This window comes from Natator depressus, chromosome 2 (genome assembly GCF_965152275.1).
Source record: "Natator depressus isolate rNatDep1 chromosome 2, rNatDep2.hap1, whole genome shotgun sequence".
Classification (NCBI taxonomy): domain Eukaryota; kingdom Metazoa; phylum Chordata; order Testudines; family Cheloniidae; genus Natator; species Natator depressus.
Genome location: NC_134235.1, coordinates 110332309 through 110359433, shown reverse-complemented (window position 1 = coordinate 110359433; position 27125 = coordinate 110332309). Strand labels below are relative to the sequence as shown.

The 27125-nt window shown below is 41.8% G+C and overlaps 1 protein-coding gene across 9 annotated transcripts in view; it reads left to right on the top strand.

The window, feature by feature from the left end:
* Positions 1-27125, top strand: part of PHACTR1 (phosphatase and actin regulator 1) — a 430831-nt gene that overhangs the window by 233006 nt on the left and 170700 nt on the right. For all 9 annotated transcript variants that reach the window (XM_074944870.1, XM_074944866.1, XM_074944872.1 and 6 more), the window contains one exon: positions 11654-11818. In XM_074944870.1, the coding sequence (XP_074800971.1) occupies positions 11654-11818 (165 nt within the window). The remainder of the gene's footprint in view (positions 1-11653; positions 11819-27125) is intronic.

The window sequence follows — 27125 nt, the reverse complement described above, 5'->3', positions numbered from 1 at the left end:
TCATGTACCCTAGCCCCCTAATGATTTTCGTTGCCCTCCACTGGACTCTCTCCAATTTATCCACATCCTTTCTGTAGTGGGCGGCCCAAAACTGGACACAATACTCCAGGTATGTCCTCACCAGTGCCGAATAGAGGGGGAATAATCACTTCCCTCGATCTGCTGGCAATGCTCCTACTAATGCAGCCCAATATGCCGTTACCCTTCTGAAAACAATGGCACACTGTTGACTTTTATCCAGTTTCTTGTCCACTGTAATCCCAGGTCCTTTTCTGCAGAACTGCCACTTAACCAGTCAGTCCTCAGCCTTTAGCAGTGCATGGGATTCTTCCGTCCTAAGTGCAGGACTCTGCACTTGTCCTTTTTGAACCTCATCAGATTTCTTTTGGCCCAATCCTCCAATTTGTCTAAGTCACTCTGGACCCTATCCCTACCCTCCAGCGTATCTATCTCTCCCCCTGAGCTCAGTGTCATCTGCAAACCTGCTGAGGGTACAATCCATCCCATCATCCAGATCATTAATGAGGATGTTGAACAAAACCAGCCCCAGGACCAACCTCTGGGGTACTCTGCTTGATAGCGGCTGCCAACTAGACATTGAGCCATTGATCACTACCTGTTGAGCCCAACGATCTAACCAGTTTTCTATCCACCTTATAGTCTGTTCATCCAGCCCATACTTCTTTAACTTGCTGGCAAGAATACTGTGGGAGACCGTATCAAAAACTTTGCTAAAGTCAAGGTATATCACATCACCGCTTTTCCCACATCCTGAGAGACCATTATCTTATCATAGAAGGCAATCAGGTTGGTCAGGCATGACATACCCTTGGTGAATCCATGTTGACTGTTCCTGATCACCTTCCTCTCCTCTAAGTGCTTCAAAATGGATTCCTTGAGGACCTGCTCCATGATTTTTCCAGGGACTGATGGGAGGCTGACTGGTTTGTAGTTCCCCAGATTCTCCTCCTTCCCTTTTTAAAAGATGGGTACTATATTTGCCTTTTTCCAATCATCCAGGACCTCCCCCGATTACCACAAGTTTTCAGAGATAATGCCAATGGCTCTGCAATCACATCAGCCAACTCCCTCAGCACCCTCTGATGCATTGCATGGACTTGTGCATGTCCAGCTTTTCTAAATAGTCCTTAACCTGTTCTTTCACCACTGAGGGCTGTTCACCTCCTCCACATACTGTGTTGCCCAGTGCAGCAATCTGGCAGCTGACCTTGTCTGTGAAGATCGAGGCAAAAAAAGCATTGAGTACTTCAGCTTTTTCCACATCATCTGTCACTAGGTTGCCTCCCCCATCAGTAAGGGTTCCACACTTTCCCTGACCATCCCCTTGTTGCTAACAAAGCTGTAGAAACCCTTCTTGTTACCCTTCACATCCCTTGCTAGCTGCAACTCCAATTGTGCTTTGGCCTTCCTGATTACACCACTGCATGCTCAAGCAATATTTTTATACTCCTCCCTAGTCATGTGTTCAAGTTTCCACTTCTTGTCAGCTTCCTTTTTGTGTTTAAGATCACCGAACGTTTCTCTGTTAAGCCAAGCTGGTTACCTGTCATATTTGCTATTCTTTCCGCACATTGGGATGGTTTGTTCCTGCGCCCTCAGTAAAATACAGCCAGCAATCCTTGACTCCTTTCCCCCTCATATTAGCCTCCCAGGGGATCCTGCCCATCAGTTCCCTGAGGGAGTCAAATTCTGCTTTTCTGAAGTCCAGGGTCCATATTCTGTTGCTCTCCTTTCTTCCTTTTGTCAGGATCTTGCACTTGACCATCTCATGGTCACTGCTGCCCAGGTTGCCACCCACTTCCCCTACCAATTCTTCCCTGTTTGTGAGCAGCAGATCAAGAGGAGCATGTCCCCTATTTGATTCCTCCAGCACTTGCATCAGGAAGTTGTCCCCAACACTTTCCAAAAACTTCCTGGATTGTCTGTGCACTGCTGTATTGCTCTCCCAGCAGATGTCAGGGTAATTGAAGTCCCCCATGAGAACCAGGGCCTGTGATCTGGAAACTTCTGTTAGTTGTCTGAAGAAAGCCTCGTCTATCTCATCCTCCTAGTCTGATGGTCTATAGCAGACGCCCACCACGACACCACCCTTGTCGCTCTTGCCTCTAAACTTAATCCAAAGACTCTTCAACAGGCTTTTCTCCAGTTTCATACTGGATGGAAACCCCAGTGTCACAGCTATATTTAAAAAGGCTATTTACAGAATCTGTTCTCATTGTCAAAATTACCTCTTTTTTTTTTTTTTTTAAACGGGTGATGTAGCATTGTCTGTACACTGCAGCTTTTGGTTGACATTACAGTCCCATGTGGTGTCTGAATAATCTAAAGATTTGTGATTTAGAAGGCCCCTTTTTATAAAAACTATTATTGGGTAATCTTACTTACAGGATCTGCAAAAGGGGGTCAGATATTTCTTTTAGTTGACCAAGAGTTTCCTAAGAAGTCACACACAATTTTGATATATATCAAAGCATCTCAAAATAGGCAACATTCAGAGCTAGTTGTCCATTCATTAAAGGCCAGATTTCACACACTGTAAGAAGTTCCATTGTTTTCAATTAAACTATTTGTAGAACAAGGTAGTATCCAAGGTGTGTGTGTCAGAATCTGGCCCTTCTGGATCATTATGATAAATGGTGAAGTTGTAATCAGGTACATACAATTATTGGTAACATGTTTGTGATCAAAAACATCACCACTGTCTGTGGACCTGATTTTCTCACACCACCGTTGCATTATTGTAATTCAATGGAATTACTCCCCAATTTACATCATTATCAGAGAAGAATCAGACCCTGAGAACTTAGTCAATACCAGCACCTGTTTGATGATGATTTAATGCAATTGGGAGCTGGCCTTTCACAGAAACAATATATTTGATAAAAATTAATTACCTCATTCACGATTGAAGGAAATTTAGGAATGGAATGATCTTGGAATCCAATTCTGTTTTTCATGCCGAACAAGTCATTGCTAAGCATTTGAAGATTTGCCTAAAGGAAGCTGTGTTTATCTGTCTTCCACATCCTTGGGCATCAGAGGGTACTTTAACTATGATTAATGAGCTTGAACTCCAGTTTTGATCGGTCAGGGCATGACTCAAATGAAAGTGAGGCTTGTCTCCATCTGGTCTAACAAGCTAACAGTATCAAGAGATACTATCCCGAGATGATAGCTATGCGGTTTGATTCCACCCTCAGTTACACAGATCCAGTCATCGTTTACATCAATGGGAGTTGCCATCATGCAGGGACATGATCTCAAAATCCAATGAAAATGTTTTGCTTGTGACTTCTATAGTGGCTATTTCATTTAAGACCAGAGCCCTAGATTAGAGATAACCCTACGTGTGTGCGATTTTACTTGGCTGTTTTCGATGTTGTGGGATTGAACCTTATTCTCACAGGCAGTTGCAAAGTAATTGTTGACATTTATTTTGAGAGAGAGTGACTGAGTCTGTATAGTGTTATGAACTTGCTGCCATGCCTGTAGGGACGCTGGCAGGATGAACATTGTATTTCCAAAAGCTTAGATATCAAGAAAGACTAAAAGGAATTGTTTGTGTGGATCCCTCGCATTCAGTCTCAGAAAGTAGGGTTGTATTTACATGTGCAGCTACTGAAGTGTTGGAGGGCATCTGGTTGAATGGTGCTGAACATAGATAAGAATATGGAGTGGAAATGAAGGGGGCGGGGGGGGGGGAAGTGCCATGACATTGAGTGTGATAAGTAGGGTTGGGGGATATACCTGTAGTAGTGTGTTTGCACATTGATGCTGTTCCACCTGTAGGTTGCATGTAATAGAAATAAAGTGCTTCTGTGCTTTCTAAGGGTCTGATCCTGCAATGCTTACACGCAAAGGGCTAAATTGGGTCATTAACAGAGCTTTGAGTAAGGGACTGCACATGAAGGCACCATTCCATGGGGAATACCAGGAGGCATCATGCCTCAGAGACATCCCCCATTCCTCCTGGAGCATCCTGGTTGCCGTAGCAGTGTTAGTAATTTGTGGCACTGCTTTGCAGGGTGCAACATACCCTTCAAGTCCACCTGCATGACCAACCAGCTCCATTGGTCAGCATGTGTGGGGGCAGTCTCAATGGCTCAACCTACTCCCCACACTCTTGCCACTTGCTTCATGGGGACGGCATCTTTCATAAGGCCCCTGAGCTCCCTTCTAGGACCTGGATCTAAGATCTGGGAGCCCAGATGCTGACACACCATGGTTGGGCTGGGGGTATGTGATCATCTTTACTCCCCTCCTCTTCTTGTGGCTTAGGACATCGAGCCCCAAAGTAGTCCTATTGATGTCAGTTGGCTTACTTGTGTGAGCAAGGCTTTTATGAATGGGCCTTAAAAAAGATAAGGAAAGGTAAAGGAGCTTCATAGTGATTTTAGGAGCCTAAGTTGCAACGACTTTTGAAAAGGAGGCTTAAGCTCCTAACTCATTTAGATGCTTTAGACAAATTTACCCCTAGAAAATTATCAAATACTTGGTCTAACTTCAATAGCAGGTTTTTGTGACCAATAATAAGGAAATCTATATGTGATAAACACTTCAGCAGTGAAGAACGTGATGAGCAGTGAAAGTCACATTGTGGATAAAGCATAGCTCAGATTAGTCAAACCTAATATTCTTTATTTTCTATCCTTACAGGCTTGGTTAGTAAAGTAACCATTCCACATATATAAAAATAAACAGTCTTAGAGATTAGAAGGATTTTGTATCAATAAAAACCACTGCAGCATAGTGTTGATTAAAGAAATTGTCTGACCTGTTGCAATCAGCCATTAATTATTAACAATTTAACCTCAAAATGTGGGGGAGGTATGAAGTGAGGTCTTGCACAGCTCAGTTTTTAAACTTGTACTTTTCAATTATATACCTTAACCAAGAGGAAAATGTATATACGCCACATTGATTAAACCTGCAGATGATATCAAACTTAGAAAGGGATTATAAACACCATATAGGAAAAATCAGAATTGCAGAGTGATCTGACAGGTGTATCGAGATGGGTAAATGTAAATGAGATGAGATTCTGTTTGCAGATAAAATGTAAAGTAATACACCTAGACAGAAATAATCATCATCAGAGAAATGAGCTAGTGCTATTTAGAATGCAGAGAAATGAAGCTGCGGACCTCATAGGGGATCATAAACTGGATATGAGCTGACAATTCAATGCCATTGCAAAAACGGCAAATGCCATCCTAAAGCATGTTTTTACTAGGATTTCTTATAAAGCAAATGAGGTAATAATCCCATCTTGATAAAACGGCGCTTGGAATGCTGCATGCAGCGTTGGGCCTTTCATTGTAAAACAGACACTGAAAAGCTTTAAGGAAGGTTCAAATGGGAAGAAGGGGGAGGACCAATAGAACTCAATGCCTGAAAAAAAAAGGCAATTAAGGGACGATAACCCTACAAAAATATCAGGTGTTAATAGGAAAGCAGGAGAGGCTCAGCTTTCCTGTAGGAGAATAAGGAAAAATGAGATAATCTGAAATTAGATTTAAAATGATCTAATTCAGGTAAAGAGAACAAAAATAAGTTTCAACAGTTATGGTGGTTGTTACTGCTTATTATAATGTTGACTGGATGCTCTGAAGACCGTCTGAAAAGGGGTGTACTTTCACAATAACTCCACTGAGTTTTGTGGTGTATGGGGCTTTTAAGAACTGACTGTGTGTGGTTTAAGTTCTGGAACATTCTGGATCCAGAGTGCAAAAGAAGTCTTGACAGCTAGAAGCAATTGCAGCTGAAATTGGTTAGAGACTGAAGCTAAGAATGAGGTGAGATTAGATGTAGCTTGTGAACAAATTGACAACTCGATTATTTTGTTGTTACTCTTCTCCTCTATTTAAGGTCCTGTCGTTAAAGTCAGGACGTGAAGAAGAGCTCTGTGGAGCTCAAAAGCTTGTCTCTTTTGGTCCAGTAAAAGATAGTGTCTCACCCACCTTGTCTCTCTCATATCCTGGACCAACATGGTTACAACAGCATTGCAAACTGCATAAATGAGGTTAGATAAAGTACTAGTGGAGTTACTGGAGAGGAAGATGCTGTTTGATGCAGAGGGGTTGTTGTGCATGATCTGTTAGCTGATTTTCAGCCATTAAGCTATGATCTAGTTCTCTGTACCTGAATGCAGAGATGCAACCATATTAATTTTTAAAATGAAATCTGGGATATTCTTTATCTCAACAACTGGTATGATGCCCACCCAGACATCTCCCAACCAAAACTGGGGCTCCTTACCATCTTTGAGGGTCATTGATCCATGTTTTGCAACTCTCAGAGCTTGGGAAGTAGGTCACCTTAGCATCCAGCTGATTTTCAGAGGGGGCAGGGCCAATAGATACGCAGAAAGGCTTTGCATTGAAAGAGGCAGAACACTCAGAAGTGTGGAATACGTGGTTTTCAGTCATGTTTTCTCCTGGGCTTCACTATTGCACCTACAGTAATAAGATACTGTTTTGCAAACAGTTCTTTGTCCTGACTATTCTACTTACACAGCCGTGTACCATCTGTGGTGCCTCTACATCATATTGCCAGCCCCATGTATTGAGAAATCGTGAGTCATGACCCAAAATACCCTGAGATTGTCTGTCTTCAAAATCGTGAGACAAAATGGAACATTTGTGGTTCTTTTGATTAGTTTGTGAGTCTTTGGGGGTGCATGATAGTCAGGTTTTCAAGTTTTTCTCTATAACCATGAGGACTAGAAACTTTTTTAATAGACCCTCAGATTCTCACCTAGTCCCTTGATCTGTGGCTTTATGAAGAACACCAAGTTTTACTAGATTTGTGATTAAAATCCTGAATTGGCAACACTATTATCACCAGACACCTGTGAAACACCGTTCTATTTAGTCCTGTCATTTCTCCTGCAAGGCATTGGTGAGGAGGAAGATGATGAGTGGGAAGTGGGTCATCCTCCTGCCCTACTTTCAAGTCGTCTTGAAATCTTGCAGTGTCTTTCCATTTGTTCAGGAAAAGCCTGTGCGTCAAGCTTATGTGTATTTCAGTTCATGTGGTGTCCCGTTCACCAACAGTATTGTGTGCTTGACATTCCTGGGATATAAGGTGAACACCATTTGTACGTGCTGAGTATTTGTCATTATGGTGACGATTATAAACATCATCTTGTATTTGTTGTGCCAGTCAAAGGACAAAATTGCAATACTGTGATGAAAGGCCCCAAAACACACAGCAGTTTAGCAGTATCAGTATAGCAAATTGGTAAGTACTGACCTGCTTTTCTCTCCCAAAGGCAATAAATATGTAGGTCTGGGTTAGTTTGCAGTCTTGAAAGCACCACCTTCTTTGGGAACAGGAAGAGTGTGAAAACCGCCTACAAAGCCTGCTGTCATTAGTGGGTGTCAAAGCCCACAGCTAGTCAATAATCATGAGAAGCCAAAAAGGCAGAGGGAACATGGCTAATTGAAGCAAAAGAGATGACAGAAAATGGGAGTGAAGTATGGCTTTTACTATCTTATCTTTACTCTAACTCTTTTATGAAGACTGTAGTGTATATGGTTCTAATTCAGTCATTCCTCTACAGTGATCATGATGTTTGAGTTAGTAGTACATTTGGAAGTATATTTCATGAAATGTGAAGTAGACTTTTTTAAAAAAAAAGAGAGGGAGAAGTGCCGTTACTTGCATTAGTTGCATTGTGCTTATTTGGAAAGGATGGAGAAGAGCTCCCGGCTGATGGGATGCACAGTAGGGCTCCTGGAACACAGTTCTGCGTGAGACAAGATATTGAATTCAGTGAAAGAAAGTCAAAATATGGAAATGGTTTTGACACTCTGTGACAGTTTCTAGCTCTTTATGGACCCAATCTTTACTTGGGTAACTTCCCTTTGACTTCAGTGAGAGATTTGCTTGAGTATAGACCCTTAGGAATTGGCCCTAAAAGAGGAAGTGCTCTTAAGGGGAGGAAAGCTGTAACTTACAAAGACGGTGTGCATCATGAAGAGAGGAGATCTATAATGGATATCAATTCAAACAGGACTAGCCCTAGCCTTAGTGATGCCCCAAATTAGAGCAGCCTTATAAAGAGGGAGTACTGCAGCTCTGTGCAATTTAGTAATCAGGAGTGATTTGTAGCAGTAATTGTGGCCCATTTGAGGAGCACAGGAGAGTGGGGGGAGGTGGGTTGGAAGGATTTAGTTTGAGTTCATTTGCAGTTTTGTTTCTCACACAGCTGTGTGTTTCATTGTGAAAGTCAGGCTGAATAAGAAGCCTCATGGTGTCATTCCCAGTTGGTTCAGCAGAATGCTTTTATACCCTATACAATTTCCAGTCAAGTATCACAGTGGTGCCCAGAGACCTGCCCATCTCTTTAGCAGAAGCTCTTAAAAGCCACAGCAGTGGAAAACATTGAGTCAGAGCAGGGTTGGTTAGATGTGCCTTAGCCCCTGGCACTTTTTTTTTTATTTTATTAAAGGGAAAAAGGGTTTGCTTTGATTCATGATTTCCTGAATGGAAAGTGAAAACCATTTTGTTCTTCAAAACAGAGCAACTTCCAGTGAAGTCAGAGGGTATAAGGAGTTTTCTGGTTTCTTCTTTGTTCCTCTCACTGATTTGCTCTGCACAACCAGGCAATTTCTAGCCTTGATTCAGCAGTCCCCAGGCTTTGTATCTGGCACCACATCACACTGAGCATGTCAGCTCTGTGTGCCATCCTGTGAAGAGCCACATGCTTTAACCAGGCTACCTTTTTTCTCTGCCTTTAGGGCAAAGCAAATGTTCTCCTAAGCGCCCCCACCTCCTCCAAAGTAGATTACTGTGCTCCTCCAGCCTGTGCTTTTCTGTTTTTTCTGCTTCTTCAGCAAAATGCAGTGAAACATACACCTAACTCCAACTTTTTCCCCCACTTGGGCTTTTGTTATAATAGCTCAGTGGTGTAATGAGGAACATATTTTACCAGATGTGCCACATTTTATACTCGAGATTTTTTTTTTTTTTAAGAATCAGTGACTTTTTTGTCAGAATAAATTGATTAAACTTGTGTGCTTCAGTAGAAAAAGAAAAAATGTAGAAATGCAGACTGGGAGCTGGAGATTAGAAAATGTCATGGAGTTTGGAGTCTGAAACTTTCAAACTATTTTGGGAGTCTTGGAAAGCTAGTTCAAGTTTGTGAGCTATTTTTTTTCCCCTGTAATTTAAATGCCTGTGCCCCCCTCCTCCCCCCAAAAGACTGATTCATTTAATCAGAGTAGAAAAACAAGCTGCCTTTGTAGCTAAAAGGAAACTTGTTCTTTATATTTCAAAAAGAAGAAGAGCTCCCCACCTATGATATCCTTCAAAATATCTAGGTGGGCAGTCTGTGTATATAGGCATATCTGAATATATAGGTAGCACCACCTGTACTTAAGGTTGCTTTATTGGAAGACTCTGTTTCCAGTTGCTTATAACTTTGCCATTTGGGCTGAAATGTCCCATGATGGCTGTTCGCCTCAGGCTGAATCTTCCCTTTTTCTTCCCTCCCTCCTCACTATCACACCCTTTGGAAAGTTTGAACAAAAGCCATTCAGGCATTTCTAGGAAAAAGATTTTAGAAGAAAATACTATTAGAATTGTTACATTATTATTAGAATTTGACAGCTAAAATCTACAGAGATTCTGTCAGCACTGAGCATGCTCCATCCCCTCACAGCTCCTACCTGCTGACTTGGACTGCATGTGTACCATCCCCACAGAGCAACTGAGCGTGCTCCAGCCCAGGGCTGCGGGGGCGGAGCTGGACTTTCCCTACAATTACTGCTCCCAGGTGCAGGGGATTCTGGTGGCACCATGCACAGGAACTGACAGCAGGGAACCTGTGTCTCCTGTCCTCTCAATTACTCCTTGTCCCCCATTCCCCACTGAGACCCCAGCAGCATGGAGGAGAAAACAGCCTTACTTGTATGAAGAAGGGGACAAGAGCTGGACTGGGGGTAAAGAGGGGGAAGGAGCGTCAGCAATGTCGGAAATAGATTGGGACGCAGAGCCAGGGGAAAAGTGGGGAGGGTTGAGTGTTAGTGCCATGGGGATGAGGGAAAATTTAGATCTGATGTGAAACAGAGTGGGTGGGAGGAGACTGTCACTGGCTGAACAAACAGACTGGGATTGGGAGCCGTTTGGATGAAGTAAAGACAGATTGGGCTGAGTTGCTCTAAACGGCTGTTGAGGCACTTGACTGCAGATCCCAGAATCATGGGAATAAAGGAATTGTGAAGCCATCTCCTCCTCCGCCCACCCTGTGCTGAGCAGAGCTCAGCCAGATTGTAGAACCTGGGTTGGCTCTTAGTTTGATATTGAATAATGCTACTGTTTTTGTCTTTTTTGAAACTGCTAATGGAAATTATAGTTAGACGGGGAGACATAAATCCAGGTCTTTGGCTGTATTTTATAGAGCATAAATGGAGGGAAAGACCAAGCTCTGCTCTTTCCACTGAGGCACTATAGAATTTGGGGGAACATAGTAGGAAGCAGAGGGGCAAAATGGCAGGAGGATGGGAAACAGTTACTTCACCTTTCATACTGGGAAAGCACATTTGATTGCAGTTTATTCTGCTGGGTTTATTTTATTTTAAAAGGAGCCTGAATCAAATGCCCTTAAACTTTGGGGAGGTTTAGATCTGATCTATGTGGTTCAGATCCATCTCTAATTTTAGTGAAATACTGATAATTTGATCACGAATGTATTAATTTTCAAAAATACCAGCATAAAGTTTTGCCTGTAAAAGTGAGGGGGGTGTTCCCTACAGATAACTATGCATGAAAAATCTCCCCAAAATTTTCAAATATGATTAATCGTCTTGCACCAAAAATAGTATAATGCTGCACGCATAGTTGACTCTTTTGCACTCACTTGCATGTGTTGTGGGTGCAGTTTAGATTTTGACCAACAGAAGATTACTTGTTGCAACTATTCAACTTCTGAAAATCTTCATTAGAAATATTTTAGCACAACAAACTCAGTGCAAATTGTGACCATGCTAGGAAATTCACTGCAAAACCTCCTGTGTTAAAGGAAAGAAGTTTCAGAACATACTCATAATCGCTATGATGCCAGGTGTTGATAAGTTTGAACTCTATTGGATTTCCAGAGTTCCTTGGTTGAAAGAATGGACTGGAAGGGGAAAAGAATGAGATGTTAACTGAGACAGTAATGGCCCCCAAGGAATTTTTAGTCCTCACTATTTATCAAATAATATTTCACATACATTGTGGTAAAAAGTGGCAATATTTCTCCTAAAACAGTAAGTTGTTGTTCTTTTGCTCCTCTGTGTCCCTGATAAACATCAAAACAGCGAATGGAAACACCACCAAAAATAATCAATGCTTTTAAAGTCTCCCTGGAGAAAAATCTCTCTCAAGCTCCTTCGCCAATGCTGGCTGGGTGACGGATTACCCAAGACCAAAGCATCTCCTCTGATTAATTTGTTGATATGATTAATATTGACCTTTGTAACAGGGCTTGGATTCCATTTAAAGGATTAAATAAACAAAACCTTTGTCACATTATTTGACTGCTGTCCGTACCATGAAAATGTTGACCGTCTGTGCGGTGCTACACAATGTTGTTAACGCTTCCTTCTTTTTCTTCTTCTTCTTCTCCTCCTCTTGGGGAAAATAGCTGACGAAGTGGAAAGACTGGCTGCAATGCGTTCAGACTCTCTAGTACCAGGCACCCACACTCCTCCAATCAGGCGAAGAAGTAAGTTTGCCAATATAGGAAGGATTTTCAAGCCATGGAAATGGAGGAAGAAGAAGAGTGAAAAGTTCAAACACACTTCTGCAGGTAATAAACATGCATTGGTTGACTGTTTTTAAATTGTTTGTTCAAATGAGCTGAAAACAGTACAGAGTCATGAATAAGTAATGTAGGCACAAATAGTGATCAACTTAAAAATATTATAACTTTGTTGGAAATGTACTCCAAATTCTAAAAAGATATATCACTTTGTTGCTGGGCATTTTTTAAAAAATCCCATTTTTGCGTGATGCATTTAAAAAACAATGGAACAATTTTGAAGTGCCAAAACTTGCCACAGGTGTGTACGCAACCTCTGATATTAGTGAAGCTCAGAAAAAGCAAGTAAACCAAATGAAGTCATGTTGACTTCTGTTCTATGAGAAACATGGAGGGAAAAAGATCAGAGTAACTGGTAAAAATCAAGAGAGAACATCAGTGGAGAATGCAGTTACTTTCAGATGTTGTAAAAGTTTTTACAAATAATGAAGAATTAAAATAATAACCAGGAAAAAGCAGTTAAGACAATTTACTTTTATATTACTGATATAATAACAAATTATTCATTCAACTGGACTGGAATGACCAGTATCCCTTCTTCTGAGACAAGTGAGGCTCTTTCACTATGCCTTTCTCAGATTCCTACTCTTGGACATTTTTTATAAAAAGATATTGAAAATTGCAAAAACATGTTTTTGTATCAGAGAGAGGGCTGAGCCAATACCCCCGATCCAAACACTAACTTTGGGGAAGTGTGGATCTGGAGGTGAACTCAGACCCTTCTCCATTGTGTATCTGTGAACCTTCTCCCCACTGCCCCTACAATGATTTTGGGGTGGCTGTGGCAAAATAAGATTTTTCACTTCATACCTCTTTATGAAGATAAACCCAGAAACAGAATACTATGGATCTCACACTTTGAGGTGCCAGCAGTGATTCTGGATATCACACACTTGACCGCTCCCCTGTCTACAGCACGGTGAAAGTTTATAGTGTAGATAGGACTTAACTGTGCGCTCTGATCCTGCAGGCCCTTACTTGTGTTAGTGGTCCTTACTCACCAACAAGCAGCATTTAATTAAGAGGGAATTCTCACATGAGTATGAGGTAATTGCACAAGTTACGGTTTGCAGGGTGAGTGCCTAAAACCACTCAACTACCTGGCTTACAACTTCTGCCTGGTCTGACAGGCAGAAACAAATGAATTGGAATAAGTGGCTGTGTTGCTCTGAGTGACTATCTTTTTTTTGGCTTGTGACATGATTTTGCAAAACAAATGGCCTGCCCTTCATGTTCTATCAGTCATCATTGTAGATCTCTGTAGCACAATTTCTGTGAGAGTCTCATAGCTCTTTTGAAACCCAATTACTAAAGCATTTTAGTAACCACACAGAATAAAAACACAGTAAAAATTATATATTTCCCTCTCTTTTTTTGTAGAATAAAGGATGATACATAACAGGAAAACCATCCCAAGTTAAGTCTCCATTGATGATGATAAGAGAGACTGATCTAGTGTCTGATGCCTTGAATCTCACAAGGGTGATCCCTTTAATTTTTATAGTAACTCAAAAGACAAACACATGAAATGGCATGATGACAGCCAGTAAGCAACTTCCTATTCTAGGTTATCTGTCTCTGGTGCATTGATAAATGTGACTTTTTTTAAAAAAAAAATGCCATTAATCTCCTAGGAGAATCCACTCCAGCTTTTCACAAAATTACTAATTATAAAAAGATATTTTGCACTGATCGATTCCAATGTTTTCAGTGTCCAAGTTGGTGATAGATTGTTATGGACCAAATTCTTTAGTCACCTTTACTCAGTTCTAGCTTCCATTGAGGGTAAAGGAAGTTTTGCCTAGGAAAGGACTGATTTTTTATTTTTTTTTTTTTTTTTTAGGGACTAAGATTTAGCTCTGTTTGAAGTGCCCAAGGCTAACCACTTATACCCATTTTTTATTTATTTAGATTTAAAACTCCATGCCAAAGAATTCCCAGCCAGAGAGCTGAGATCCCTCAAAATATGTTTAAAAGCACAATAAAGAACAGTTACTTTATGTAGAAAGAAAAGTTTTTGTTAACTGATTTATGATAGGATTAAATAATTTAGAGAAGCTCTAGCTTGAGTTATATGTTTATTACACATGGCATATCTCAATACACCAATATTCACCTTGTGGTGTTTATTATTTCATGGTCTCTATCTTCATTGCTAAGGTGTCTCTGGGGTGAAGGTGAAAGTGAAGAGGGTTTATATGTTTCTGTAATCCTTGCCCACACAGTGTGGCTGTTTGTCTCCCTCTAGTGACTGGACCATACACAGCAGCTTATGAATCTGCTACTGCCACTGTGCTAATGGACCTGGCCGTTTAGCTAAGCAGTAGAGGCTCATGTTTTTTGATCTAGAGGTCTAGGGTTCTTTTCTTGCAGGTGACCCATCCATGGGCATCATTGCATTTCCTATAGTTTAAAGTGAATGTGAAAGAGAACACACTTTAAAATTATTCATTGGCCCAAAATATTAGATTGGCCCAAACAGACTCTTTGATCAAGCTCTGGATCCAGATCAGGAGTTCAGATGAGACACACACACACACACGCTTGCAGATAATACAAAAATTGGGGGAGTGATAAATAACGAAGATGATCACTGGTATAAAGCACTCTGGGCTCAAGCAAACCATACATGTTTTAATATAGCTAAATGTGAATGTATGAATCTAGGAACAAAGAATGTAGGCTATACTAATAGGATGGGGGACTCTATCCTGGGAAACAGTGATAAGGAAAAGATTTGGGAGTCCTAGTGAGTAATTAGATGAACATGAGCTCCCAGTGCAACACTGTGGCCAATCCTTGGATTCATAAACAGGGGAATCTGGACTATAAATAGAGAGGTTATTTTACCTCTGAATTTGGCACTGGTGCTCCCATTACTGGAATACAGTGTCCCGTTCCAGTGTCCACGGTTCAAAGGATGTGATAAATTGGAGAGGGTTTACAGAATAGCGATGAGAATGATTAAAGGATTAGAAAACACACCTTATTATTGACTCTAAGAGCTCTGTCTATTTAGTTTAACTAAGAGAAGGTTAAGGGTGACTTGATTAAGGTTCATAAGTATCTACATGGGGAACAAATATTTAAAAATGGGCTCTTCAATCTAGCAGAGAACGGTATGATGTAATTCAATGGCTGGAGATTGAAGTTAGACAAATTCAGACTGGAAATAAGGCATCACTTTTTAAAAGTGAAGGTAATTAACCATTGGAACAATTTACCAGGAGTTGTGGTGGATTCTTCATCACTGACAATTTTTAAATCAAGATTAGACTTTTTTTTTTCCTGAAAGGTCTGCTCTAGGAATTATTTTGGGAAGTTCTTGTCCTGTGTTGTACAGGAAGTCGAATTAGATTATCACAATGGTCCCTTCTGGCCTTGAAATCTATGAATTATGGGATTTGATCTGCGTGCACCTCAGGTTTTTTTAAAATGAACAGTGCTGATGGAATTTTCAAAACAACATACCACAAGTTATAAAGGAAAAAAGTGCAATTCTTTCCAGAGCAATTTTTTTTCAACGGCTGGGATATAAAACCCTTTACAGTAGAAATTTCTTCTAGAATTTCCTTGATGGACACTGTTGCCAGCCTGGAACATAAATATTTGTAGCAGAGCCATACTAGAAAGTTATAACACGAAATTAGACTCGACCACACTTTAACTACAGCATGAATAAAAGTTTTAAAAAATAAAATAAAGTTTAAACAGTTTATCTAAAGCTTCATCTTCTCCAGAAAGCATTATAACCTTCATTACCATGAGAGGCTGAAGGCCTTCGGCAGCAGTCAGCAGTTGGATACAGTTGGCAGTCATAGCTGGGAGCATAATAAAGTTTTAAATGGCAACATTGTAACACTTGATGGGGCTTTTTTTTTTTAACTTATAGGGAGCAGTCTAACTGATGGCTAAGGTTAAGCTTTTGTCACAGATATTCTTAGTAAAAGTCACAGGTCAAGGGCAATAAACAAAAATTCATGGAAGCCAGTCCTTGACTTTTTTTTAAATTTAAAATACCCTCTGTGTGTGTGTGGGGGGTGGGGATTAACTGTTGGAGTCCTACTGGGGGCTGCTGCTCCTGCTCCGGCCCCCGGGGCTGCTGCTGCTCCTGTTCTGGACCCCAGGCAGCTGACCCATCCCCAACACTGCTCCAGCCCCCAGGGGCCACTGATCCCGCACTCCTAAGCGCGCCAGACAGGTGCTTCAACCCCACTGCTGCAGCAGGCTGAAGCGGAAGAAGTCACGGAATCCGTGACCTCCATGACAGAATCAGATCCTTACCGATGGCAAAAGAAGCCGACAATGAATCTTCTCCTCTCTGACAAAGTTCCTTTGCTGGATTACACCTGTGCTACCTTAATTTGGCCTCCTTGTGTGGATGCATCATGATACAGTCTTTATTTAAATGATCAAATGCTATTTTTTTCTATTTGTTGAAACTTGGCATTTCATTTTCCAGACCAGAAAAAAATTGTTCTACAAAATATGATTCAAGTCAGTTGGATTATTTAAATTATGTCTCCCAAAATCCAGTTGGCCAATATGTCTTTTAATATAACAACATGTACATTAATTTAAATGTAAAGGCTTTAATTGGATAATAAGAATCAATTAGGAAACTAATAAAGTCAGCCCAGTGAGAGGGACCATTGTTTATAAGCTATATCAAGCTCACTTTATCCCAACAGTTAGTTACCTCTAACCCAGAGGTGGGCAAACTATGGCCCATGGGACCCTCCTGGCCTGGGAGGCTAGCCCCCAGCCCCTTCCCCATTGTCCCCGCTCCCGGCAGCCTCAGCTCATTGCGCTGCTGGCGCAATGCTCTGGGCGGCAGGGTTGCGAGCTTCTGGGGCAGCGCAGCTGCAAAGCTGCGGCCTGACCCGGTGCTCTGTGCTGCGTGGTGGCATGGCTGGCTCCAGCCGGGCAGCGCGGCTGCCTGTCCTGGTGCTTTGGGCAGCATGGCTGTAGCGCTGCCAGCCACTGGCGCTCCAGACAGCGTGGTAAGGGGGCAGGGAGCAGGGGAGGTGGGATAGAGGGTAGGGGAGTTCGGGGTGGTGGTCAGGGGGCAGGGGTGTGGATAGGGGTTGGGACATTCAGAGGGTGAAGAACAGGGGGGGTTGAACGGGGGCATGGGTCCCAGGGGGGCAGTCAGGAAGGAGAGGGGGGTTGGATGGGGCGGCAGGGGGAAGTCAGGGGCAGGAGTTCCGGGGGCGGTCGGGGACAGGGAGAAGGGGTGGTTGGATGGGGCAGGGGTCCCGGAGGGGCAATCAGGGGACAGGGAATGGGGGGAGGGGTCGGATTGGGGGCGGGGGCCAGGCCACACCTAGCTGTTTGGGAGGCACAGCCTCCCTTAACTGGCCCTCCATACAATTTCAGAAACCTGATGTGGCCCTCAGGCGAAAAAGTTTACCCACCCTTGCTCTAACCAGATCCCTCTGCAACTGGCTAATCTTTTGAACTCTGCATTCCAGTATCTTCCAGACTTTAACTAGTAACTAGACAGTATTGCCACAGTTCTGACAGATCCTCACCCCACAGTGCCATTTGAAAAATGATAGATGTAGTCTTTGGTAAAGGCTACAGTTCTAAGTGTCTGTGAGAAATTTGATGCTTACTCCTAAAGTTCCTTCTTTACATTTGCAGATTCAGTTTGGACAATAACATTTGCACTGATATCACCACCTTAGTTAACAAAGATAACAGTCCTAGTTTTAATCAACTATATGGTTCCAGTCTCTTTCCCTGAAATTTCATCTTATAACAACTGGCCAACGTCTCTCTTCATCATTTCTCCATGTACTTCAAACACATGTGACACTTGTGCTAATATTTTAATTATAATATCGTTTCCCTTCCTTCCTTCCCTGTAATTTCAAACCAGTACCTCGTGGCCTCGGCATAAAAGCCAAGCATTGTTATTTTGTGAGTTTCTTACTCTGTACTCTTTCTCATCTAATTATTTTGCTTAAATCTGATCTAATCAAATTAAATGTAATTCTTAATTGGCATTTAAGAAGTTATTTGGCTGAAGTTTCCTCTGCAGTGTAGGCTAATGTGTGTGATGAAAAAAGTGTGCATTGCAGTGTTTAAGGGGTCTGTCCTCACTCTTGATTGATCGTTTTAGGAATCTGTATAAAACATTCTGCTAACACATGTGAAGCCGGGTGATACGCAGCCGAGAGAGCCCCTGATTCTGCAGTCAGAACTGTGTGGAGTGTTGGAGTCACTCATGCAGAACTAAAATGTGGTTAGAGAAACCCAAGATCTCTCCCAGTCTTTCCAGGAATGTAGAAAGCAAATGCATTGGATGGAAAGGCCCAGATTTTCCAAAGTGGCCTTTAATTTTGGGTGCCTCCATTTTTGGGTGCTAGGTGACAGAACTGATTGTCAGAGATGTTAAGCACCCACACAATTTCACCTGATGGCACTGGCAGTTGCAAGTGCTGAGCACCTTTTGAAAATTAGACCATAACTAAAAAACTGGGCTTTTTTTTAAGAATCCACTCTTGAAAATTTTGCCCATTGTTTTTATGGGAGCGAATAAGGACAGACTGTGGATCTCTCACCTGTTTACTCCTGTTGGACCCAAGTTCCCTGGAGACTTTAAAATCAAAGATCATTTTCAACCAAGCAAACAGATTAGTATCCAAAAATGTACTGCAATAAATTATCCTGCTTGGCACAAGATGATCTACTGGGTCTTTTCCATCTCTCTTTTCTGTGGTTTTGGAGTTACATATTATGCATCATTTTTAAATTTGGCATTTCAAATGGACTAAAAATCATAAAATTGCTAAATTGTGTACAGAAGATACAGCTATGATTTTCACACTGAGGACGATTGTAGCGTTTGTCTATTTTTATCAATGAATTGCCAAAGGGGAGTTTCTGAAGAAATTCGATGTCTGTTCCACTCTATAGCAGCATCTTTAAGCCTTCTTGAAATCTGCTACATAATATATTCCCTGGCTTTAAGAACGAGGCTTTGCCTAGCTGGAGTCAAAAGGCTTTTTGAGACTGTACTAACCCCCTTGCCAGCACTACACATTGCCTTAATGGGACATTTGTGAGAAGGGCCCTTAAATGTATCCCGTCTTACAAGAAAGGAATGTTTAATGAGGCCATTTGGTTTTTATGCTAATTACACTACCAGCTGCTGTGAAGATTATATGATGAAGCCACCCCAAACAGTAATACTGCAGCATAACTCTGCAATAATGTATTCCTGCAAAAAAATAATGTAATACAATTAATCTATTAGAGAGAGGATTTACAATACGTGTTTCAAGGCATGAAGAAGAGTTGCAGTGAAATGCACTCTTAATATCTTAATCCTCTTCTTTTTCTGAGGGTTAGGGAGCATCATTAGTCAGCTGTGTCAAGAAATGTTTCACCAACAAAATTAGTAATAACGAAATCTCTAGTTTTTGGGAGACAGAACAAGAGTGTCTGTCTGAAAAAGCTGATCCTCTTGTGTAACAATCTGTTCTATAGCATCAGCTGCTATCACAGTGATACATGAATGGACAACCACCCTCAAAACAGCCTGGTTCTTGAAGACTAGCCCTTTTAGAATGTCTTTGTTTAATGACAGAAATATACTCAGGTTTATTTTTATTTTAGATCGCATCTGACATGTGGAAACTAATGACCATGCTTTGTACGCTACTTGCCTCCATTTGTGCTCTTAGTGTTTTTTTTCTGTCCTTTTATAGAGGTGGAGAAAAATAACAAGATCATTCTAAAGTAAAATGGAGTCATGGGGGCATCCGTATGTAACAGGAACAGAAGAACACTATGATTCCAAAGCATAGGTGTCCAGAGTGCGCCCCAAATGCCAGATATAGGGCTGGATACCTGGCCCATTGGCCACCTTTTCTCTTTACCTAAAGGATGAGGACAAAGCTTATCAACAGCAGGGTTTTACTTTTGGTGAGCTCGTGCAGTGAGCAATTTCTAATATTCACAGCTGTGTGTATTTATTCATAATAGATAGCTGGGTCCCTTGGAATGCAAGCAAGCTTCAGTCCTTAGCATTACAGAGTTTAGGCTCTTCTGCTGTAGGAAACATATATCCCCAGTGTAACTCCATTGACTTTCTTGGAGTTACACTAGAGATGAATTTGGCCCTTGAGATCCAGAGCAACAAAGTATAAATATTACAGTGCTATTTGAAAGGAACAGTAGTTAGCCTCTACAAGGGAAAGCTGTTAGATGTCTTCACTAAGTATTGATAGTGAAGGAGCTTTATTTCGGTTGGGGATCCAATTCTCAATCAGCATTTCCAACAATGGGATAAAAGAAGCAGGAATCCCTCAGGCTGGAGTGGTAGTATATCGATTGAGTGCTACTGTATCAGTGACCTGCTGCATGTCTGACCCATATTTTACTTCTGCTACTTGTCATAGTATTGCGAGCACATAGTTCAGTGACTCAAGTCTCATAGGTTCTTTTAATTATTATAGTGGCTTCCCAGTATTTGGCTATCTTAGAATCATGGTAAAAATGCCAAATGAATAAAATATTGTGAATGTGAATTATAATCCCATGAAAAATGTGACCTGTAAATATAAGTAACCTAGACAAAGAAATCACTCCATTGGGTCAGTCTAGGTCTGTGGAGTGGAGGATTGCTAACTTATGTGGATGGATGGATGGATGGATGTATTGTATAATAAATTGTTGCCAGAAAGAGAATCAATTTTTTAAAGAAGAGTTTAAAATGGAAAATCAGAAGATGAATAAGAATCAGACATAGACTGACATATAGTAATGCACAGAGGTGAGAATTTGTCTCTCTTCTTAGGTTTCAGAGTAACAGCCATGTTAGTCTGTATTCGCAAAAAGAAAAGGAGTACTTGTGGCACCTTAGAGACTAACCAATTTATTTGAGCATAAGCTTTTGTGAGCTACAGCTCACTTCATCGGATGCATACTGTGGAAAATACAGAAGATGTTTGTTTTTATACACACAAATCATGAAAAAATGGGTGTTTATCACTACAAAAGGTTTTCTCTCCCCCCACCCCACTCTCCTGCTGGTAATAGCTTATGTAAAGTGATCACTCTCTGTGTATGGAGAGTGATCACTTTACATAAGCTATTACCAGCAGGAGAGTGGGGTGGGGGGAGAGAAAACCTTTTGTAGTGATAAACACCCATTTTTTCATGATTTGTGTGTATAAAAACAAACATCTTCTGTATTTTCCACAGTATGCATCCGATGAAGTGAGCTGTAGCTCACGAAAGCTTATGCTCAGATAAATTGGTTAGTCTCTAAGGTGCCACAAGTACTCCTTTTCTTTTTTCTCTTCTTAGGAATCTTAGTCTAAGAGCTACAAAACAGAAAAGGTGCAGAATATGATTATATCATATATCTTCTTGAACTGGAAATTAGGGATGGACTCTAAGGGCCAAATTCAGTGAAAGCTGCACCTTGTTAGTTCAGGACTTAATTTGGAAACTAAACAGAAGAAGTGCAGTGATTAGAGCAGGAAATGAAAAGACAAGTGTACTGGGTTCTGTTCCGAGTTCTGCTACTGATCTGAGTCCCAATCCTGCTCCCACTGAAGTCAGTGGTGATAATATTGGGGTATTGTGGGGCTAAAATAGTGTTTCACTAACTCTGGCAATTTTATCACAAGTCTCTCAATATTTGGTATTTTTTCCTTAAAGCTCCAGCTTACAGAATCAAGTGATTAGGTGAAAATTTCAGCTTTTTAAAAAAAAGAAGAAAAGAAAACCAAGAAAAATAGCTTGAAAATGTGAAGCAAGTGCATCTTAAAGGCTTAGAAAAAAAAGGACCCCAAAGTGTGTGTGTGTGGGGGGGGTTATCTCGCTATTTTTCAGCCATCTGATGCTATTTGAGGCCTAACTTGTAACATTTGAACTTTTAGGGTAGGCAATACAGTACTAAAACCAGTTAATGATCGTATTGGGGACATAATGTGGTATGTATTTAAAGAGCAATAGAGATAGTTGCAGATAAGATTCATACTGGTTTGCATTGATCTGTATACACTGACACAATTAAACCTTTTGTTAAATGTATCTGAGTAGCCTGGTGTTTACAGGATGTACTTTAGAAAAGAGCAATTCAAAAATAGATCAGTGACAGCTAATCCTTATTAACTATTTCTATATTTCTTCATACAATGGCAGGTACTTCTTACCTGATTGGAACATGGCCCTGCATGGTTAGGCTCTGATTCTACATTTGGATGCACACGTGCAGCTCTGATTGCAGGACTGGGGTCTGAGCTTGTCTTTGAGTTTTAATTTGGAAAGTAACATTGTACCTATTCATGTGTAGTTCTCTAAAATCAATAACACATTTAAACAGCAGGTCCGGATTAACGCAGGGGCTTCAGGGGCTGCAGCCCAGGGCTAAGGGGGGCCCCGCAGGCCAGATGTGGCCTGCTGCTTCTTTTAAGCCGGCTCGCTGCAAGTCTCCGCAGCTCCCATTGGCCGGGGACAGCGCCTGTGGGCACGGGCATCGTGCACCATGCAGAGCAGCCTGGTCCCCCCACCTACGGGCTGGACTTGTCTGCCACCTCGGGAAGCAGAGCAGCGCGGAACCAGGGCAGGCAGGGATCCTGCCTTAGACCCGCTGCAGCACCAACCAGGAGCTGCCTGAGATAAGTGCCTCCTGGCCGGAGCCTGCACCCTACACCCCCAACCCCTATCCCAGCCCAGAGCTCCCTCCTGTGTCCAAACTCCCACCCAGAGCCCACACCCCCACCTGTACCCCAACCCCCTGTCCCAGCCCTGAACCCCCTCCCACACCCAAACTCCCAGATAGAGCCCGCACCCCAAACCTTCTACTGCACCCCAATCCCCTGTCCCATCGCCGTTCCCACCCCCACAGCTGGAGCTGCACCCCTCCCGCACCCCAATCCCAGCCCTGAGCCCACTCCTAGACTCCCAGGGGCCCCACAAAATCTAATAGTCCTGGACCCACAGGAGAGTTAATCTGGCTCTGTTAAACAGCAACCAATCTGTTTACTGCAGCAGGCAGTATAAATTCAGCTCTTTCACTAACTTGAAATAGTTATCACATTTTCAATTTAACCAATGGTACCATTCACCAGCTTTTTTTTAAAAAGTTACTACAGAGTTCACATTTACCAATGGCTCCTGGTTGAATCTGAAGACACAAATCCATACCTTCTCCCTGCATTTTGCAGGATATTTTCAGTCTCAAAATGCTCCTCATTAATTCTTCAATTAAAAGTAGTACAGGGCCGACAGCTGGAAGTGCATAGATAAGGCATGCTCTGAGTAAGGGCTGAACAGAGCCCAGAAATACTGCTGCTTCATGGTGTCATGTAGATGTGCTGAAAATCCCTCACAGCGAGCCTGATTCTGCTCCCACTGAGGAGCTGTGTTCTGCCCTTGATTTCAGTGGGTGGAGTGCCTTGCAGTCAGATACTGATACTAGAAGCCCATACTCAGAGTTAAATACGGAAGGTCTGTGAGCCCTGTTGCAGCTATGAGCTTGGTCCTGTGTGATGCTGAGCACCCTTAACTCCCACTGAAGTCAGTGGGATATAAGGGGTCATCGATACCATGCAAGATCAAGTCCTGTGTCCCTGATTCAGGACCCCATGGGTTGCCAGGACACAGATGTGGGCTTTGACATTTTAAAATGTATACTTAGGGCTTTATTTTTGTTAGGAATATGCCTGAGGAAACATTTTAAAGCCCCTGAATTTTCTATTGTTGCTACCTAGAATCAGAACTCCATGTAGAATTGTGTACAGGGACTTCATTTAAAAAAAACTGTAAGCCCTACACCAACTAGCCTCAGTGCTTTATCGCCCTGATCCAAAGCCTACTGAATGCAATAGTAAGACTCCTGTTGAATTTAGTGGGCCTTGGATCAAGCCGTATATAAGTTTGATTGATACATGGCATTTCTTCCACAATTCTAAGCCTAATGTAACTGAGAAAATCTACTACTACAAACAAGTTAAAAATTCAGTTGGTTAGATGTATCTTGGATGTAAGTGACATACCCTTGGTAAAATTTTGGCTAATGTGTATGTATATTTGGATATGTCATAATTGGCCACATGGCTAGCGACTTTTCCAGAGTTGATCTCTTTAGGAAGATTCCTTTTTACCATTTTTAATAATCAGTCTGAGTTATTTTCAGCAGTCCATTTTGGAGATTCTTTTTTCCCAGTGGATGGAAATGATTTTCCTGCCTTTTAAAATAGGTGCAATGTAATATTAATGTGCCCAGTGCTCAGGAGATGTGACTGGCCAAAACAGTAGCACAACAGCTCACTAGTGCAATAGTAATAATAGCTCAGGAAGCTAAGGAATTTAGTTCAGTCCTTGCAGAACTCAGCCTACACAATTCTCCACTTACTCCTGTGTCCCCAGGCCAGTGTTTCCTAAATGGCAGCACAACTGAATGGAAGACAACAGGGTGACTGGTACTGCTGAGGGGTGCAAATAAATCATCTCTTATGATTTTAGATGGGGAGAGAAATAATTGCTCACAATCAATGCGTAGAATTGGTTGGTAATCACAGTAAAGGGGAGCGGCAGTTCAAAAGCTATCATTTTCCAGCTCCTACCTCCATTCCCAAATGTACAGTAGACCTGTACTCAGATATGTTTGGGGCTATGCAGGTTTTGAGTACATGACCAGTAGAAGGAAGAGAGCAAAGGAATGGCTGCTCTAGGTGGCATCATTCCCCTGCTCACCTCTAGAAATGCTTAGAGAAATTAACTTTGATCCTCTGATCTCTAATGATTGTGAAAACCCATTCTCTCTCATCCTCCTGGGAAGGAGGATATGGTGGAAACAGCGGGGGACAGGAAAGTGTTAACAAGAACACAACTCCTAAAGAAGCCATGTTGCCAGAAAAGAGAAGCAGGGGCCAGGGAAGCAGGAAGGGGCAGAAGGAAGCCCATAGGTGTCCCTACTTGCTGCACTCATGGCATCAAGATCGGTCAGGATCAGACATGATAAAGGTATAGAAAATAATACATGCTTTAGAGAAGGTCAGTTTAGAGCTCCTATTTACCCTCAGAATACAAGAACGAGGGGATAGCCATTGAAATGAAAAAGCAACATATTTAAAGGCAATTGAGGAAAATGCCCAATTAATCTACGGAACTCTGTCACATTACATTATTGAAACAAAGGAAAGAGATTAGTGGGTTTCAGCAAAAATTGGCCTCACCTCACCCTTTACGTGGCTGTAAAAGGGACTCCTGCAATAGCAGTCCTTGGGTTTCCTGTTCCCTGAAGAGTGCAGGGACTCTGGGCTCCTGCCATGCCCTGGGGAGCACAGTGCCAAAATGGAAGATGGGGAAGAGGCAGAGTCATGGTACCTATTGCTAGCAGTGCAAAAAAATCCCCAATACATTGATTAATAACTTTTCCAGTTTCTCATGTTAAAGATAATATTTGGCCAGCAGAGTGAGACTGGCTTGCCAGGGTGATGGACTAGATTGCACAGCCCCTGTGTTCATGGAGAAGCTGTGGGAGAAATTGTGCCTCAAGCAGGCACAACCTTTCTGGTGCTCCTCCTGGGGTGGTGCAGCTCTGCACTGCCCTCTACACAAGGCTGTGGTGTAAATGCCGCAGTCTGTTTTAGTGGACATCTAGGAGCATGAGAAATGATATCCCATCTTTGACTCTGCTCCAAAGCCTACGGAACTCAGAGACATCACCAGACTGGGCCAGAGCAGTGTCTGATATCCTGTCTCTGACAATGGCTAGTACCATAATGTTTCAGAGGAAGGTAGAAAACGCCAACAATAGATCATTTTTAATAATGTGCCTACAAGGAAAGTTCTGTCCTAACCCCAGGCTGTTAGGGCCTGATCCAGAGCCCACTGTTTGCAATGACTTTTCCTTGATTTCCCCACAGATCTCAAGGAACACTCATAGAGTAAGAGAACCACACCCATTACCCTTCTTTGGCTATGAAAACCCCAGTCTCCCACTGGGATGATCTGTGAGAGAAAGCACGTAGGGTTTCCTTTTATCTTGGCCTTCCTGGTAGTTTTTATGGACGAGACATGATTTGGTCTTTAGTGTGGTAACCTGGTCTGGGAAAACTGTTGTATAGACTTTCCCATTTATTTTAAAGTATTCCCCCCCCCCCGCCCTTAACTGAAAAATATACAAAGTTAGTTCAGCTCTAAAGATCTGGTTTACGCTAATAATTGTCATTATGGATGTTGTTATATTTGGAACCAGAAAACCAAAGACTTCAGTAATGAGCCATTTGCTCATTGAACCTTGGCTTATTCAACCCATAAAATGAACAGTATTGAAAATTTCACATGGGTGGCTTAATTAGCTGGGGATGTACAACATCAAAAAAGAAGAGTCTATCGCAATGTCCATATAAATAAATAATACACTTTTTGCTCATGGGTCAGTTGAACCCCTTTCACTTCTTACAGAGAGTATCTTTCTAATATACAGATCCTTTTCTTTGACAATGATCTGATAATTGAAGATTTGATAAATGAGGATTATTTTTACTAGGGGATAAATCTAATGCGGTGCCTATTTAATCTCAGTGATCTTTTATTACAGCTGCTCATCTCTTCTAGCTGAAAGTAATTAGAGTAGGGATGAGCTCTTGGACCCCTACACCAGGAATGGAGTATATAATATAGTCCCTTTCATTTAGATGGTCTCAGTCTCTTTTGAAGGTATAGCTGGGAACCTGCAAACCTTAAATGTTGTTAGACTGCCAAGACAGGATAGTGCATCTTGGTCAAGCAAAACAAAATTATGAATTACAGTAGTGCCCTATGGTCCCAACCAGGATCAAGTCCCTGTTGTACCACACTGCACAAGCATATAGGAAGGCATGTACTCTGGTCCAAGAAGCCATAAATATATAGTGTATTTATGTGTGTACATATGCATGTATATATAAAATATCTTTCGTTAGATATCTTCATAGCCTCATAGAAGATCATTGCATGACAATTGAGGAAAATGGGAGTTTTATCTGAGTAAGATCTACAGTATTTCTCCCTTTGAGACAACTTGCCTTGTACAAGAGAGTGATTTTTGTGTGTGCACGTCTGTTCCCTTTCAAGCATATTTTCATCCAGGAAATACAGTACGTTATCATGTTATGCACTGTTCTTCAAGGGCTCACCAGCATGAGTCACAGTTCTATAACCTAACCTCATATGGAGTGGGGAGCAATACTTTGTACCCTCGGGTGCTGTGTGATTTACACGATCCTCTTTTGTTTCCTTGTGTTTGTGGAGATGGTGACCACCCTAATTAGGAGCTGAGAAT